The sequence below is a fragment of the Lagopus muta genome, chromosome 1, assembly GCF_023343835.1.
Source record: "Lagopus muta isolate bLagMut1 chromosome 1, bLagMut1 primary, whole genome shotgun sequence".
In the NCBI taxonomy this organism is placed as follows: domain Eukaryota; kingdom Metazoa; phylum Chordata; class Aves; order Galliformes; family Phasianidae; genus Lagopus; species Lagopus muta.
The window spans coordinates 48,307,120-48,322,980 of NC_064433.1; the positions used below are offsets into that span (position 1 = coordinate 48,307,120).

The 15,861-nt window shown below is 38.7% G+C and overlaps 1 protein-coding gene across 1 annotated transcript in view; it reads left to right on the forward strand.

The window, feature by feature from the left end:
• Nucleotides 1-12,917, forward strand: part of UBN2 (ubinuclein 2) — a 53,546-nt gene extending 40,629 nt beyond the window's left edge. The window contains exons 14-17 of the mRNA XM_048947085.1: nucleotides 255-1,790; nucleotides 5,593-5,839; nucleotides 6,552-6,641; nucleotides 7,760-12,917. Coding sequence (XP_048803042.1) covers nucleotides 255-1,790; nucleotides 5,593-5,839; nucleotides 6,552-6,641; nucleotides 7,760-7,809 — 1,923 coding nt within the window. The 3' untranslated portion in view covers nucleotides 7,810-12,917. The remainder of the gene's footprint in view (nucleotides 1-254; nucleotides 1,791-5,592; nucleotides 5,840-6,551; nucleotides 6,642-7,759) is intronic.
• The last annotated feature ends 2,944 nt before the right edge of the window (nucleotides 12,918-15,861 follow it).

Consider the following 15,861-nt stretch of genomic DNA (forward strand, 5'->3'; position numbering starts at 1 on the left):
CCCAGTGATCAAATTAGCATTGCAGCATAGATTGTTCTTAACCTTGTAAAGCAACAGTGTGAGATTTTAAAATACAAATATTAAATTCACACACAAGGCATCAGTATATCATAGATATCCTAATGTGAAAACTTCAGTAGTAGATTTTAGGTTCCTCTGAATGTATAGAATAATAGTATTAAACTAAAGAAGACTTTGAATCTACTCTAGAAAGGCTGTTAAACTTTTCTTTTACTTGTGTTTTTTGTTCTTAGGACTCTAGTCCAAAGAAAGAACAGAAAACCTGTATATCTTCAGTTAATTCAAGTTGTGTTACTGCATTGAGTGCCGGTGCACCTGTCTGCACCCCATCCAGCTCTAGCTGCACACCAGCTCCAGAGACTATCTGCTTGGACGACTCACTGGACGAAGACCTTTCTTTCCACCCGCCCTCGCTGGACTCTATTTCTGATGCTCTTGCAGTTATCAATAATGGTGCCAAGGGATCTCCTCTTGGGTCCGCTATAGAGACACCAACATCTAGACCTCGCCCTGGGCTGAGGGAAGAGAAACTGGCAAGCATTATGAGTAAATTGCCTTTGGCAACTTCTAAGAAAGTAGAGCCCGCTCAAACACCCCACTCATCAAGTCTTATTGCTGGTCACACAGGGCCAGTACCAAAGAAACCCCAGGACTTAGTTCACACTGGTATCTCTTCAGGCCTTATTGCTGGATCTTCAATTCAAAATCCTAAAGTTTCCTTAGAGCCTTTGCCAGCCAAGCTACTTCAGCAAGGACTACAGAGGTCAAGCCAGATCCAAGCTGCTGCTGCTTCTTCACAGACTCATGTTTCTTCCTCTAAAACCCAAGCAGCTATTTCTACCACCTCTCAAAGACCCAAGGATGCTAACATCTTGGTATCATCTTCTGAAGTTCAGGGTGGTTCTTCAACATCACAAATGACAAAGGTGCACCAGCATTCAGCTGTACAGCAGAAATATGTATCTCCTTTACAAGCAACTATCAGTAAATCACAGACCAATCCAGTGGTGAAGTTGAGCAGTAATCCCAAACTGTCTTGCTCATCGCCAGTCATCAAAGCTCAAGAGAAGTCTGTAGTGTATCGCCTGCCTTTGTCTAATCCCTCATCTGGAAGTGGCTCTCAAGTATCTCACCCACTGGTTTCTCGGACAACATCCAGCACCTCTACCTCTAGTAACTATTTAGCCAAGGCTATGGTGTCGCAGGTTTCTTCCCAGGGTTTCAAGCCTCCCTTCTCCATGGCTGCCTCTCCCAAACCTGCTGCCTCTCCCAAGCCCACTGCATCAAAGCCCTCTGTGACACCTAAGCCCAATGCATCCCCTAAGTTTTCATCTAAGTCCACCTCATCCCCCAGGCCTGCAGCAACACCCAGTTCTTCCAGTTCAAGTGCACTAGTTTCCCAGAGTAGTCACTCCAGCAACACTCCCCTACATAAACAGACCAGTGGTGTAAATATCAGCAGGCAGTCTCCCACAATGAATTTGCTGCCCTCTAATCGCACCTCAGGCCTTCAGCCTGCAAAGAACCCTCAGGCTTCTTCAAAATTACCCAACTCTTCTCCTTCTGGAACTGTTGGTAAAACTAATTTGGGTGGAGTTGGAATGAATGTACCTGCCAGCAGAGGCAGTAACCTTAACTCAAGTGGAGCTAGTAGGACTAGTCTGTCTGGGGGAGCAGGAAGTGGAACACAGGGTGCTACTAAACAATTGTCAACTCCACACAGACCATCTTCTGCCTCAGGGTCTCCAGTTGTAGCAGCCAGTGTGCAGGTATGCATCTGAGTTTACATTTAAATCTGACATTAATATTTATCACACGTTGTAAACATTCTTTCTTACAATATCTTGTTTTGAAAATGAATCGTAAACTTAATGCTGACACTTCACTAAGTATAAATGCTAATATGGATGAAGCACTTTCACAACAGTGAATAGGTATTTCCAACTGATGTAAAATTCAGGGATGGGATGGAAGGAATCCTCAGTAAAAAAAAACAGTTGGTCTGCAGTAAGAAATAATTTATTTTTCTTTAAGAGAGCCATATAAAAGATGAGCTTTGTACGGCCATATTTTCAGGGTGTGCAGTATTGCCTTGCATTATTGAATTTCTGTATTGTTGCCTACTTACCTGTAAAGAATGCTTATAAAAGTCTTCTTAGACAAGCCTTGTGATTGGTTTACAAAGCTGGAGTTCAGTTGTTTGTGGTTAGACTATAATGCAAGGCATGTATTTAACGATGTAGAACCTTTTTAAGCATTTGTGATTATTAAATATGTATTTTACTTTGTAGGATCTAATCAAACTGAACTAGAGGTTTATCTATATGTAAAGATAATAGAAAAGACCTGAGAGAACTTGTGCAAAACTTCTACACTGGAGATTAAAAAAAAAAAAGGCGTATAATACGAATGTTTTGAAAATACAATCTTCTAAAACCCATGCAAACATATTATTTGCCCAGAAAACAACCTACTTTATGCATTCTTCTTACTGGGAGTAATTTAATTACTGAGATGATTTGAAGTATTCCTCTCTTTTTATAGTGCTCTCTCTATTGTGAAGTCTCTGCAACTTCAGTTGAGGAAGATGATATCAATGTAAATTAAAGTCTTAGTCTATACCAAGCTAGAAAAATGATGCATTTTTCTGAATGATGTACATAGCTATTGCATGGCAGTGGTACGTACTCAGGTTTTCACAATGCTTTATAATAATCTTTTAGCTCGTTATTTTTTCTTAATGCAGCTGAAAGAGAAGAAAATGATTTTTATGAGGTATTTCTGTGGTCTTTTACCCTGCCATACCTTGGAGCAAATGGGGTGTTTGACAGATTCTGATACAGCCTTCTCCTTATTTTTGGGTACTCTGAATGGAGGAAAAAAAAGAAAACCCAGCCATACATGCCCTGTATAAGGTCTGCAGAGGTACCACAAGCAGTTTAGAGAAGAGCTAAGCTTAAATGTGGTGCAATTTAGGTACTCTAGAAAGTGCCTGGACACAAACAAGGCTGCAGTGTATGGTCTGGGGATGATTTTTTTGGTGGGATCCACAATATCCACTAGATTCAGTTGTGGTGTGGAAGAAATTGCGGAATGGTTGTAGTCGTTCTTAAAGTTGATGGACGTAAGAAATGAGTAATATTATGTGAATTATGAGATCAGTTTCTGCAAACCTTGTGCAGTTTTAGGCAAATCGTTACTTTTATAGAGACATTGATCACTTGGATAATGAAAAATGCATCTTGGCAGACAGTGATGTTGAAGAGAGAGGCTGCTGGGAATGTGGTGGATAATCAACATGAGTACATACTGTAATACAATAAAATAAAGTGTTCTGGCATATAGAAGGAGGAAATCAGCTAGAGGAAGTGAATTACATATGGCATTACAAGGTTAATAATTGTGACTTCACATGTTTTGTGTTTTTTTTCTTGACACGTTAGAAGGTACTTTGGTAATGTAAAAAACTTTGAGAGAGTTCTCAGAGGAGGATAAAACATTCACTAAGGGTTCCTTCAGTGCAGACTGAGGCTCAGTCAGTGCAGTATATTCAAGAGAAGATGATAATCAAATAACTACCCACTCAAAGTACACTGAAGGAAGAAAGATCTGTGATAATAGGACTTGTTTGGCCTTAAAGACTTGCTGGGTAATATGTAGTAAGAACTTAGTTACCCTTCTTAACACATTGCAAAAGACTGAAAGTGAATTTCCATTAAATGTTTAGGTATTTCATTCCTGTTTAAATCAGATGCTACTGATCTGTCAGATGAGGATAGTACAGAAGTTGCTTTTTAGAATATCCTGGTCTACTTGCATGGATGATCAAACTAATATGATTTCATGTGATGGCAAAAAGGTGTTTGTAACTAGGAAGAGTTTCCAACAAGCATTTCCCTTCTTTCCCACTTGATTGGTATAGTTGCTAACTTGGATATAAACTTGCACCTGCTATAGCTCCTCAAAATTTTAACAAAGTATGTTATGTTGTATTTTGAGAACATAAAAGACAAAATAATGTGAAATTGGGCAATTATCTTATTTCCCGAAGCTCTACCTATCATTCATACACTTGAGCAGAATACTGCTTAGATTTCTAAGGGTATTACTGACTTGAATTTACATGACCAAGGTGCTAACATAGTTGAGATGGCACTTCAACTGCAGCTCCTTTATGGCACTCTCTGAGTACTTTCCCTCAAGTAAACAGGTTCTTGACAGAACATGCTAAAAAACTCCTTTCTGGTTTGAGGTTTTTTACAAAAGCAGAACTGTAAGAGATTGCTGCATGGCTTTTATTTTGTTGAACAGTGAAGACTACATAGTGAACAGTTGCCATTTTGTTGTACACGGGCTTAGTGTGAAATTAATACATATAAAGTGACCAAACATGTATGTTCTTACAGTGTTTTCATCCACGGTTTTCTACTTGTGAAATGATGTCTTAGCAGCTGTCACTCCTAACATAGCCAATAGAAACATTTCTTATCAGAGTCTGCTTTCTATTTGCTTGCGTTCACAAGGATACGATTTTAAAATGTTGTCTCAAGCAGCACTAACCTTTCTTTAGCAGGTTTCATGTAAACATCTTAAGACCAAATGATAATTGAAAGTGTTTCTCTTTTAGTAGTTTTCATCACTTTGCTATTGATGTAAGTTGATATTGCACAACCCAGGGAAAAAAGTTTTGGGTTTAGTTAAGACATACGTGTCCAAATGCACAAATTTTGAGCCTTGTTCAGTCTCTGAATCTTGATAGCTCAAACATCTAAATATGTGAGTTTGAGTCTAATTCTAAATGCTTCTCTCTGTACTTACTGTTTTTTCATAGCTAATTTGAGAACTGAACATTACTTTGTGAAATTATTGTAAGTTTAGTGAATGAAAGATTGTTAAATAAGAACAAACCAAACGGTTTCTAAATTCAGAGGAATTAATGTAATTTTGGAATAGTTGTATCTAAAATATTCTGGTTAATCATGCATTTTCATTTTTAAACTGAGGTGAATTTAACTTGTGACGTATGTGGGGTGGAGAGAGTTTTCATTTCTTGCCTCTTGCTTTGAAATATGCACTTATGTGTTTGTGTATAAGCACTGATATGTATATATTTGTATGTATATATATATATATATATATATCTGCATCCTGGTAACCTGACTTCTCTTGAAGTGTGGTGGCTCTTAAGTATGGATTTGAGTTTTCAGAAATTCTTGCTTTGAATTAGTCTCTTTAGAAATATAGTTAGCATTGTGTTAAGACCTGTATTTGGAAAGGAGAGAGGAATAATGTGCTTCTAAAGATCTTCAGACGTGTGATAATTTAAAGGAAACCATCTGCAAAGCTGGCAAGAAAAACAAGAGGTGAATCTTGCATGTGTAAATCTGACATATGTTTGTGCTTGTTTAGTAGGTGAACAGTGGGAATTGCTCCTACATGGCTAAGGGGATATCTGTTAATAGCTTAATGTCCTTTTTAACCAGAGCACACTTAGCAGTAAGCAGTTTTTATCTCCCTAGAGGGCACAACTCAAAGCTTCTGAATGTTGAAGTACTACTTTTCTTTGTACAGTCAACAGCAGGAGCATCATTACTGGCTAACGCCTCACCTCTGACTCTCATGGCATCACCCCTGTCTGTAACCAGTCAGAACGTGACATCTGCACCATTAACTCCTTTTGGGATGCTGGGTGGCCTTGTTCCTGTGACTGTGCCCTTCCAGTTTCCCTTGGAGCTGCTTGGCTTTGGGACGGACACAGCTGGAGTGACAACCACCTCGGGATCTACCTCAGCGGCTTTCCACCACAGCCTAACTCAAAGTGAGTGAAATTCCTTATCACACTGCTGTATGGAAAGAGGCATCCTGAAAACAGAAGTTAAGAAGGGAAGTGCTGTAGTTCTGAGGTAATGAGTACAAGAGAAGAAATGTGATTTCTTCTCTGGTAAAACTTTTTTATGTGATTATCCAAATGTTATGAATCACATTTGATAGGTAATAATAACTTCACTGTTTTAGTATAGTTTTTTATCATGCATTTTTGAGTTAACTTGTTTTCTTGTCTTTAGAAAGAAATGTCTTAATGTTCTCTTTATTTCACAATACAAACATGAGACCTGAAGTAATGATTCATTGAAATATCCTTAGCTTAGACCCTCTGGTGCCAAACCACTTTCTTACAAGAAAGCATGAACTAAGATAGGATTTACTATTTCTGATTGTTTAAGAGAAATTATTTAAGCTTTTAATCTGTATCAATTTTGGCCTTTGTGCCAAAGGAAATAGTATGAAGAATTGCATCCCAGTAGTGAGGCATGAGCCTTGCTCTGACTTTCTTTAACTAGTTGTGAACAGGTATGTTTTATTGGCTTGTATACCAGCCATCAGAATACTAATATGTATTTATATTTGTTGTTGAGATGTCTTCAGAAATCTATGCAAATTAGCACACTACTACATTAATTTCTGTTTCAAATGCAAACTTGGTCTGTTATTTTTCATCCTTGCTTTTCTCCTTGGATTTTTTTCCTCAGACTTACTGAAGGGTTTACAGCCAGGTGCTCAGCACGCAGCAGCGTTATCTCACTCACCTCTGCCTGCTCACTTGCAGCAAGCTTACACAGGTAAAGATAATATTTCTCTTACTACTTTTTATAACTTAAAAAAACAAGTTATATTTCTGCTCTAGATTGAAATAAAATGTACACTACTTAAAATTGGTTTAGAGAAGACAGGAAAAAGAACAAGCTTTGGTAGCAGCAGGTAGTGCACTTTCTGTTACAGCAATAGTTTTAGAAATGGAGCAGGTTTTCTTCTGTTTATGTTCAATGCCAGGAACAAAAAAACCTTCAAAAATATCAATAATACTTTATTATAGCAGTTGTAGAAACGTAAGCCTCCAAATTTCACCAGTAGAAAAAGCTATTACTGGGTGTTCTCATGATTGTTTACAGTCTGTGTAGTCTACACTGGAAGGAGGTTGTTTTTTCCACTGCTTCTTAATTTCTCCTTTGGAGGACAAACTGACCTTCACGCTTAGAATCTTTTTGATGTTTCTTGCAGTTCGTGTGCACGTGTGAGCAGTGTGATACATTCCTAATGGAACACTAATCTTCCCTTGGAATTTTAACATTGATAATAAAGTTACGTGTTTTGAGAGGAGAAGGTTGAAGTAGAATATTTTTTTATGCTTGTCAAGCCTACTGCTGAAAGGTCTCAATGGTGCATTAGTAGGGATTTTTTTTTTTTTTTTGAGCCAGGAAGGGGAACATGAAAGGTACCAGTGGCTCCGTGGATTCATCGTCCTGTTTTTTGGAGTACTTGGCTCCAAAAACTGGGCAGTGTTGTGTCAGGGCTCTGAAAATAGACCAATCACCTGTATGTTGTACGAACTTCAATTTTCCTGTCACCACAAGGGCTTTGGAGTGACCTACAATTCTTAGAAAGTAAAGAAAAGCTTGATTTTTCTTGGTTTATTTTTGTTTTTTTTTGTGTTATTCAGAGCTGCAGCTTACCTTTAGTGAAGTGGTATCTTTAGGTATATAGCTTGATGTCTTGGGTTTCAACAGTGCTATTTAAACCAAAATAATAAAAGATCTATAGAAAATATGTGAAGTCTTCTACACTATAAAGAATACACTTTTTGGTGATGTTAAAGATGAATATTCCAAATATGTTGTAAGTTGTAAATTTTGTTCATGCTTTTATTCTTCCACTTCTTTTCCTGTCTTTTAAACTACAGATGGAGGCCAAAGTAAAGGGGACACTAAGTTACAGCGGAAAAACCAGTGACTTCTGGACAAGCAAGGGAGCTGAAGCAGTTCTGGTTGGCTGACAGAATCTGCCCAGTTGGGGAAGTGCTTATTTGTCACAGGGCTGCTGTTTCTGTCGATGTTTACATATTCTGATCCCAAGCACTGTGGTGAGAGGAAGAAGAAAAAGAAAACAATACTTGATCAAAGAGAGAAGGAAAAAGGGAGGACTGGTCCTCCTCCTGGTCATGCAGACTGGTCATAGTTTGATCTCGCCTAAAGAAACAAACTTTTTTTCATTGTTCTGATTGGCTTTTAAAAGAAATTGATTGTCAAACCCACAGCAGCACAAACATTTTTTTTTTCTGGGTAATCTTCAATAAAGAGTTAAAATAATGAGAGGAGCTAGAATAGGTTTCTCCATCTATTGCATGAGGTGAAGTCATCTACTTTATTAGTTCCTGAAGTGCCCGGTATAAGATTATATGTAGGTCCTGAGTGTACCATATGGCTTTGGGCCAAAGGTTGTGTAGAGTAGAGGTGGTGCTGGGATACTTTGCATTGTATTTAAAAACTTACAGAAATGCAGGTTCTGATGTGGGCATTCTTCCAGCTTTACAAGGTTGTTTGGCTATAGAGAGCCTACATTAATCCCAAGGAGCTGTCTTCAGAAACAGATCTCCTGGTACATGAGATGTGAGAGACTACTAGGAAACCATTTGATCCTTGCTTTTTTTTTCTTTTTTTAACATAATGATTCTTACTCAAGGGAGGAAAGATGTTTGGAAATTTTTCATCTTACAGAAAAGGAAAAGCCACATATTATTGGTCAGGCTAGCGTTTCTTTCCTACATCTGTTTTTTTTAAAGGCATTCTATGATTATTTTTTTTTCCGTCTCTCTGTTAAACTTTCTTTTCCTTTCCCTTTTGTTTATCCTACTAAAATTAAGTAGTGTTCTATCGCATCTTTTATGAAACATGGTAAGTTCTTTACCCATTTTAAATCTTTCTCATCTTTTGTGCAACTACTCCCAAAAGCCATGCATTATCATGATTTGCTGGTAAAGGAAAGCGGAATGTGACTTACTCCAGAGCCAGGTTGATATTGCTTCAGGCATTAGCCAAAGAGGAGTCGTTCAAGAGCGACCAGAGGTGCCTTCTCTTCCGGGGGCTGATTGGGTTGCCTCCAGCATTTCTAGCCCCTGCTGGCCTGAAGTTTCCAACCTGAACTCTTCCTTACATGGTAGCACAAGATGGCAAAGCTGGCTTTTTTTTTTTTTTCTTTAATAGCAATACATGGACTGGTTCATTTGTAAGGTTAGGAGGTATCCAGCACATGTTGCACTTTTGCCACTAGAACAGAATTATGCTGTTGAGTCCCTTGTGCTGTCAGATGAAAGGTGAGAATAGCAGAAACTAAAATAAACCATAATAAGAAAGAAGCATCTAAAATGGCATTATGTCCTTCTCCTTCAACCCTGAAACATTCCTTTGATCAGAGATGCTGAAATTCTTAATACCTAGTCTTTCCAGTAGTTTGAGGTGAGTTTGAGCCAGTGACTACAGGTTGTCTCACCTTCCAGAGATACTTTGACTCACAGATAAGGAATCTTCGGTGTTTTTTGCTAGATTAACTTATAGCTTTCAGGTTACTTTTACATGTGACTTATTTTTCTTAGACCAGAGAACAATTTCTTTTCTATTTAGAGCTCATTTTAATTTTATATAAAAATATATATATACATGAATCTAAAATAATATATATTGTGTATTTAGTATAAAAATGTTGGGTTGAGCTCAGCAATAAATGTTTTTGCACAACACTTCTGTGAAAGACACATTGAATTAAAATAAGATACATTAGTTCTTGAATTTCACTCAGTAGCGTCAGCCAATTAGATGCTTTTTAGCTAATGTTGATGTTTTGTATGTGGCATGTTGATTAGATGAGCTTGCATCTCAGTCAGGGTTATTTAGAGTTGAAACATACAGCTACATAGACTCTTGCATTCCTAATAATGTGCGTATTCTGTTGAACATTAAATCCCACAAGCTATCTAGAGTACAACTTTATCTGATTTTCTTTCTCTTCTCCAGGAAGGGTTGAAGGAAGAGAAGTTTTTGGAAGCCTAACAATGTTAATTCTCTGAATTCTGTCAAACCTGATACATTTTTAATAATGCAAGTAGCTAAGGGAGTTGCAGCAGTGAGCCATCAAGCAGCAATATATTAAAAACAAAACACCATCACAGCAACAAACCACACTAAAAACCAAAAAACTAACCAAACAAACAAAAAAAACAACCAAACAACCCTGTCCTAAGAGTTCTACCTCTTCTGTGTTTTCTTCATCAAGGCATCTCATTCAAATTGGCATCTTTTGTCTTCGTAGTTGCTTCATGAAATTTTCGACTGGGAGACTTATAATAACAGCACAAATTTCCTTTCAACATCCCTCTCTTCCTGGAAGTATGCCTCACCTTCAGTTGAGGGGTATCTACTCCAAATCTTGAGGCTAGGAAGTGACCCTGTCTGTGTGGCCTATTGAGTCTTGAGGAATGAGCGAACTGGTGAAAATAGGTAGGAAGGTGGCAAGCATGAAGATGACCATACGTTCTTCCTGAAGCAAGTTCAGACAGTCCACTGGAGGCTAGCTGTTTTCAGTTGTTATATTCCTGAGCTGCTTGGGGTCAGCAGCATAGCGATGGAAAGGATCTGCATTGCCTTTTCCCTATTCTTCTGTGTTAAGCCAAGCAAGGCCAAATTAAAGGAAATAACAGAGCGGTTCTGAATGACCTTTGCAGGTTGCACAAACAGGATGGGGAAGTGAGAAATTTCTGCAATGTCCAAATGCAAAATGAATTTGATGTTTTACTATTTTCTGCACAGCAGCTCTCCTAAGGTCATTTACCCCCAGATTTTTACTCCTTTTTAAGGGCCTTTGGTAATAAATACACTGTAGTTGTACTTGTTAAATAACCCTCAGTATTCACAAGCAATAAGAAAGCCAAGTAGAGCTGTCTTTTCCAAGCAGCAGGGCTGAACTCGGTTTGGGGTCTGTACATGAGCTACCACGTCAAGCTCACTGAAAGCCCCAAACAAATGCAAGCAATAATTTCAAACACAGGTTTTAGATGCTAAAACCCTCCGGGTAATGTTTTCTGCAACATGATCCAAAGTCCCAAAAGCCACGGTAGCTATTTTAAATCCTTTTGAGATATTTGCATAGTAAGAAAGAAGGTGGCAGGCTAGACGAAAAATGGGCAGCAGAATTTCTGATACCTTGGACTATTACTGCGGTATTCTCTCGCTCCAAGATGCTAACAGCCTAAATCACTTTGTCCAGCCTTGTCAGTTGATGCAAGACATGACTAATACTGAATTAGTAAGTCACAAGTGTGGATGCTGTGGGTTTCACATCTGTTTTCTGCTAATCAGAAGTAACTTTTAATTGCCTGGGTTCTGCTTCTTGTTTGAATCCAATCAGAGTTGTCTGATGCACAGATCTGGGGGTGGGACAGGTGCCAAGAGCCTGTTTCAGTCCCTCAGTCCCATTACCTGACCCTTCCTCCACACTCCTTCTCCACTCGGTGCAAGATCCTTGAGGACATGAAAACAGAGAAATCCTGCAATCTCCCAGTCTGACAACAGTTGTGTGAACCATTAACCCTCTTGGAGTCGTCTTGGACCCCAACTAACCTTATCACATTTGCTGCTACATTCATAAAATGAACTTTTTGGCTGTATTTATTAGCAAAATTTAATCTAGTTTACAGTTTGTTTTCTTTTGAGTAGTTTTTGCCCACAAATGGATTAGAGGTGTTGGGGTGTTTGGGTTGTGGTTGTTTTTGTGTTGGTTTTTAGTGGGTGGTTGTTGTGGTTTTTGTTTGGTTTTGTTGTTGTTGTTTTTGAGTGAATTGTTAAAGGCACAGTAGTCCCTCTCCTGTTTTTGTTCTGGAGGTTGTTTTTTTTGTGGGTTTTTGTTTGTTTGTTTTTTTTTTTTGGCAGATGGCATTGCAGGAAAGCCTGCTGTTAGGCCAAGCCGTGGAGGGATTCCTCCCACACCTAACTGTCATCTTTTGCTGAACTGGGGGGAAATCACTAAAGGGACACTGGCTTTTTGTTTCAGAGAATGATGCAGAAAGTTAAAGCAGTAGGTAAATGCCTGATTAATTAACACTTTATGCAATTTTGATTTTGAGAAAAATTTAAGTTGGTAGCTTTTTTGATTGGCCCGAGCTCTGGTGAAATGGCTGTTACCCTCCATGACTTACTTGATTCAGGCCTTTGTCCTTTGTTTAAGTGCCTTTTTTTATTTTATTTCCCTACCCTCTTTAAACTGTTCTCAGAGATCCTGAAGTGCTGGAAGGCATTTTGGAGGAAAATCTTAAGCTTGCCAAGGTGGCTTTATGCTGTTATACTATTTTTCCCTTTTGTAAAAAAAAAAAAGAAAAAAAAAGAAAAAAAAAAAAAAAAGAACAGAAAAAGAAAAAAAAGAAAAAAGTATGTAATGTATGTGACTCATAGCTGCTGTACCATGGCGTTGGTTCTGTATGTTTGTCCTTTCTTTTCTCTCACGCCTGCACACACTCACACACAGCAGTTTTCCTTAGGCTCCTGTCACGCACAGCACGCCGTTCTGCTGTCTCTGTTAATGTTTGCATACGAAGAATGAACACTTGGGCAAAGGTGGCAGTGCAGTAAAGGGGGGTGTGTGTGAGTGTGTAAACGTGTGTGACAGAAAGGAAGAAGCGGCCAATGGGAATGGAACTTCTTGCATTTTTCTCTGAAGGTTTTAAGTTTGGGTCTTAGTTCACAAATACAACAGACGACTTTAAATACTGGACCACTTCACACTATTACTGAATTTGAAGCAAATGTGTGGCTAACATAACTGTAAGGAGTGGGGAAAGAAGGTTAAAATAGCTTTCAACAAGTTTTAGTGGAGATGAATCGCAAGGAATCCTGTGTACAGCTTGTCATGTCTTTTGACACTGGATTGTGCAAGGATTCTTACATTTACTAAAACTGTCCCTTCCTACCATGTGTTATGTGTAAGAAGGAACTTGTTACAACATGCAAGAGTGCAACTACTCTGAAGTTTAACTTGACTGTACTTTGCAAGCTTGCCTAAATCATTCACAACAAGTACTTGTCTTGTCATTTTTCTTGCTGAGATTTCATTTGTTCTCTTAAAATAACAAACAGTAAGATCATGTGTTGTTAGGCGCAGAACACTAAAAACAGTGTCTGCTTGTTTCCTTGTCTCTGACAAAATTAGCAATCTGTAGTAGAACTTCTAGTAATTTTAATAATTCTGTGCTGAGCATACATGTAACTTACTACTGTTGCAAACGTGTACCTGAAATTAGCAATTCATTTGTTGATCAAGTGCTAGACTTACACAAGCATCACCAGACTGCTAGTTCTGTGATGTGTTTCCACTGGGGAAGATACAGTTTTGAGTTGCAGTATGAAAAGGGTCTGTTTACCTTCTCTTTTCAGAAAAACCAGAGTGAGAATGGCTAGAAGAGTCCTTCATACTGAGGTTGACAGCCCATCTAGAGAGCTAAAATTAGGATATCAAATACAACATGTTCCTGTGGCTGAAAACAGCCTAACTGCTGTATCGTGTTCAAGTGAACCTGCTTAAACTAGGCATAGCTTTTTGTTTCTTTTCCTGTTGTTGCGGTTTTGTTTTTTTTTAATCTCTACCAGTCTAATGGTGCCAGTTGGAAAGAATGCTATTGCTGGTAGCTTGTTCAGATGGAGTTAGAGTGCTTCCTTATCTGCCTTATGTGAGCTGCTGAGAGCAACTTCAGTAGTTGGCCAAATCCACCCATGGCAGTGAATTGCTCCTACTTGTCTCTTCTGCTGTTAGTTCCTTTCAGGCATGTCTGCTCTTCATCCTAGGCTGATTGAGAGATCAGGTATCCACAGCTGGTGCTGCTAGTTGCAGTGCTTTTCACACGTGGCTGTTCAAAAATCAGTGTCTGCTACTCTAGAAATCACTGCCTAAGTAAGTAGGCTGACTTGGCAACATGAAACATTACCATTGCATTGGGGAGTGCCCTGGCTGTGGAAACTTCTGGTGTGGCTTCATTGCCCATGTTCTGTGACCCAGTGATAACCCTGCTGCTGTAATAGCCTTTGGGGGCTGTGGGAAGCCCCACTGCTGCTGTGTTACGCTGAGAGATCTCAGCATGGCAAAACTGGGGAAGCACAAAGGTTCCCTAGGGCCATTTTTTTTGCACACTCCTTGTAGGTGATACTGCGCTAATCTTGTCAGTAGTCAAGGACATAGTTCTGTTATTTTGTAGCCATTTTTTTGACAGCTATCAAAACAGATACAGTTTTTCTGTACAGAGTTCTACAGAGCAACTCTAGAAGAATGACATTTTTGTGTTTTGTATCTAGAAGTGAATTTCAGCCTCTCCCCTTGCCCTCAGCTCCCGCGAATATAACCATTAACTAACAAGTTTTTCGTCATAGTGAAGTAATCCAAAACAAGCAGTGCACACTAACTCCTATCATGCTCCAGGATATGCAAATATATTCTAGGAACAGGTACAATTACATTTTGTTACTGTCCACTATCGAGAGAAAAAGGTGAGAGAATTGACCCAAACCAGTTGGGAGATAACACTGCTGCAGACCAGGCCAAGCAGCTGCTGACACAGCCAGAGCTCCTTTAAGACTTCTTAGATTTCACCGGTGGAGTAGGAGGTGGGAGAAGAAACATTCTTGTGTTCTCAACTTTCTCCAGATAAGGCCTTAGTTTGATTAGTAGTCACTAATATCAACTATGCAGATAAGTATTCATTACATATTTAAGTGTTACGTGCGTTCCTTCCCCCAGCTACCCTGTTAACATTCGTTCAAGTTTTACCCAAAGAAAATGGAATATTTTTTGAATGTCTTTAGAACTCCTTTTGTTAAAGTGAAGAAAGAAATTTGTATATTAAAAAAGAAACCCTCTTGCTGGTGCAACACCTACTGTCAAGTCTCATGAAGTTGCTTCATGAGGGAATCTAAAATCACCTCTTGTGACAGGTTTCAGTCTGAGAGCTTCTGGAGTAGTCAGCTCTCAAAATTGGTTTTAAGAAGCCGTAGTGATGTTGTTTATTAATGTGCAAATTGGATACGGGGAGAAGATAATGAGATCCTGTGTTTCCTTCCACTATCAGAAGTGAATTAAATCAGTTTCTCAGTTAAATGAAGTTGTTTCTAAACAAGGGCAGGTATGAGCTACACAGTAGCTGGATCTTCAAATAAAAGCAAAATTGTGATTCCCCGCTCTTCCTGACTGATCTTTTAGTCTTGTTTGTAACTACAAATAACAGTTTAGCTCAGAGGTGAGAACTGTAGTGTGTGTGTTATGACCGGTAATTCCATCATGTAGCAATTAGTACCATGTTCTTGCATAGTTCTCAAGATCTCTGTTGAAAATAGATGGAGAAATACTATTTTTGGACTACTATTTAAAAAAAAAAATACGAAATTCATTACTGCTATTTTCTCCAAAAAGTCTACTGAGCAGTTATATTTTAGCTGTTAAATTAGTACCCTTGTTCTGTGATTTGTCTTTTGTAGTCTTCTTACTGAGGGTTAAAAGCATTTCATGAGTAATCCCTAAAAATGTTGGTATTTTCTAGCTTAAAGTCAGGTTGCTTATAATAAAAGGGCATCTGTGGTTATAACTTCTGGTGATATAAAAGCACGATGTTCAAACTATTTCATTGAAGATACAGGTGTGGATGCAAGTCCCTGCAGTTCTGCCTGGTGATGAGGCTGAATCAGGAGCAGAGCTTTCAAATAAATCCCTGCCTACCCAGCTAGTGGCAGCAGGGTCCTCCCACTGACAGAAGTTTAGCCTCTACTCTTTGTTGTCACATGTAGGATATGTACTTTTAGCAAGTTTAAATATAATCAGCTTAACCCCACCTGACTTGCTGATCCCCAGGTGAATGAAGGAAGCCATGTGAAGTCAACAGCAGAGAAAATGGTGGGCAAAGCATTTTCCTGCCTTTCTTGGTGTAGCTTGAAACAGTTGGTCACTTGTCTTACAAACAAAACTGGCATTCTTCGTAGG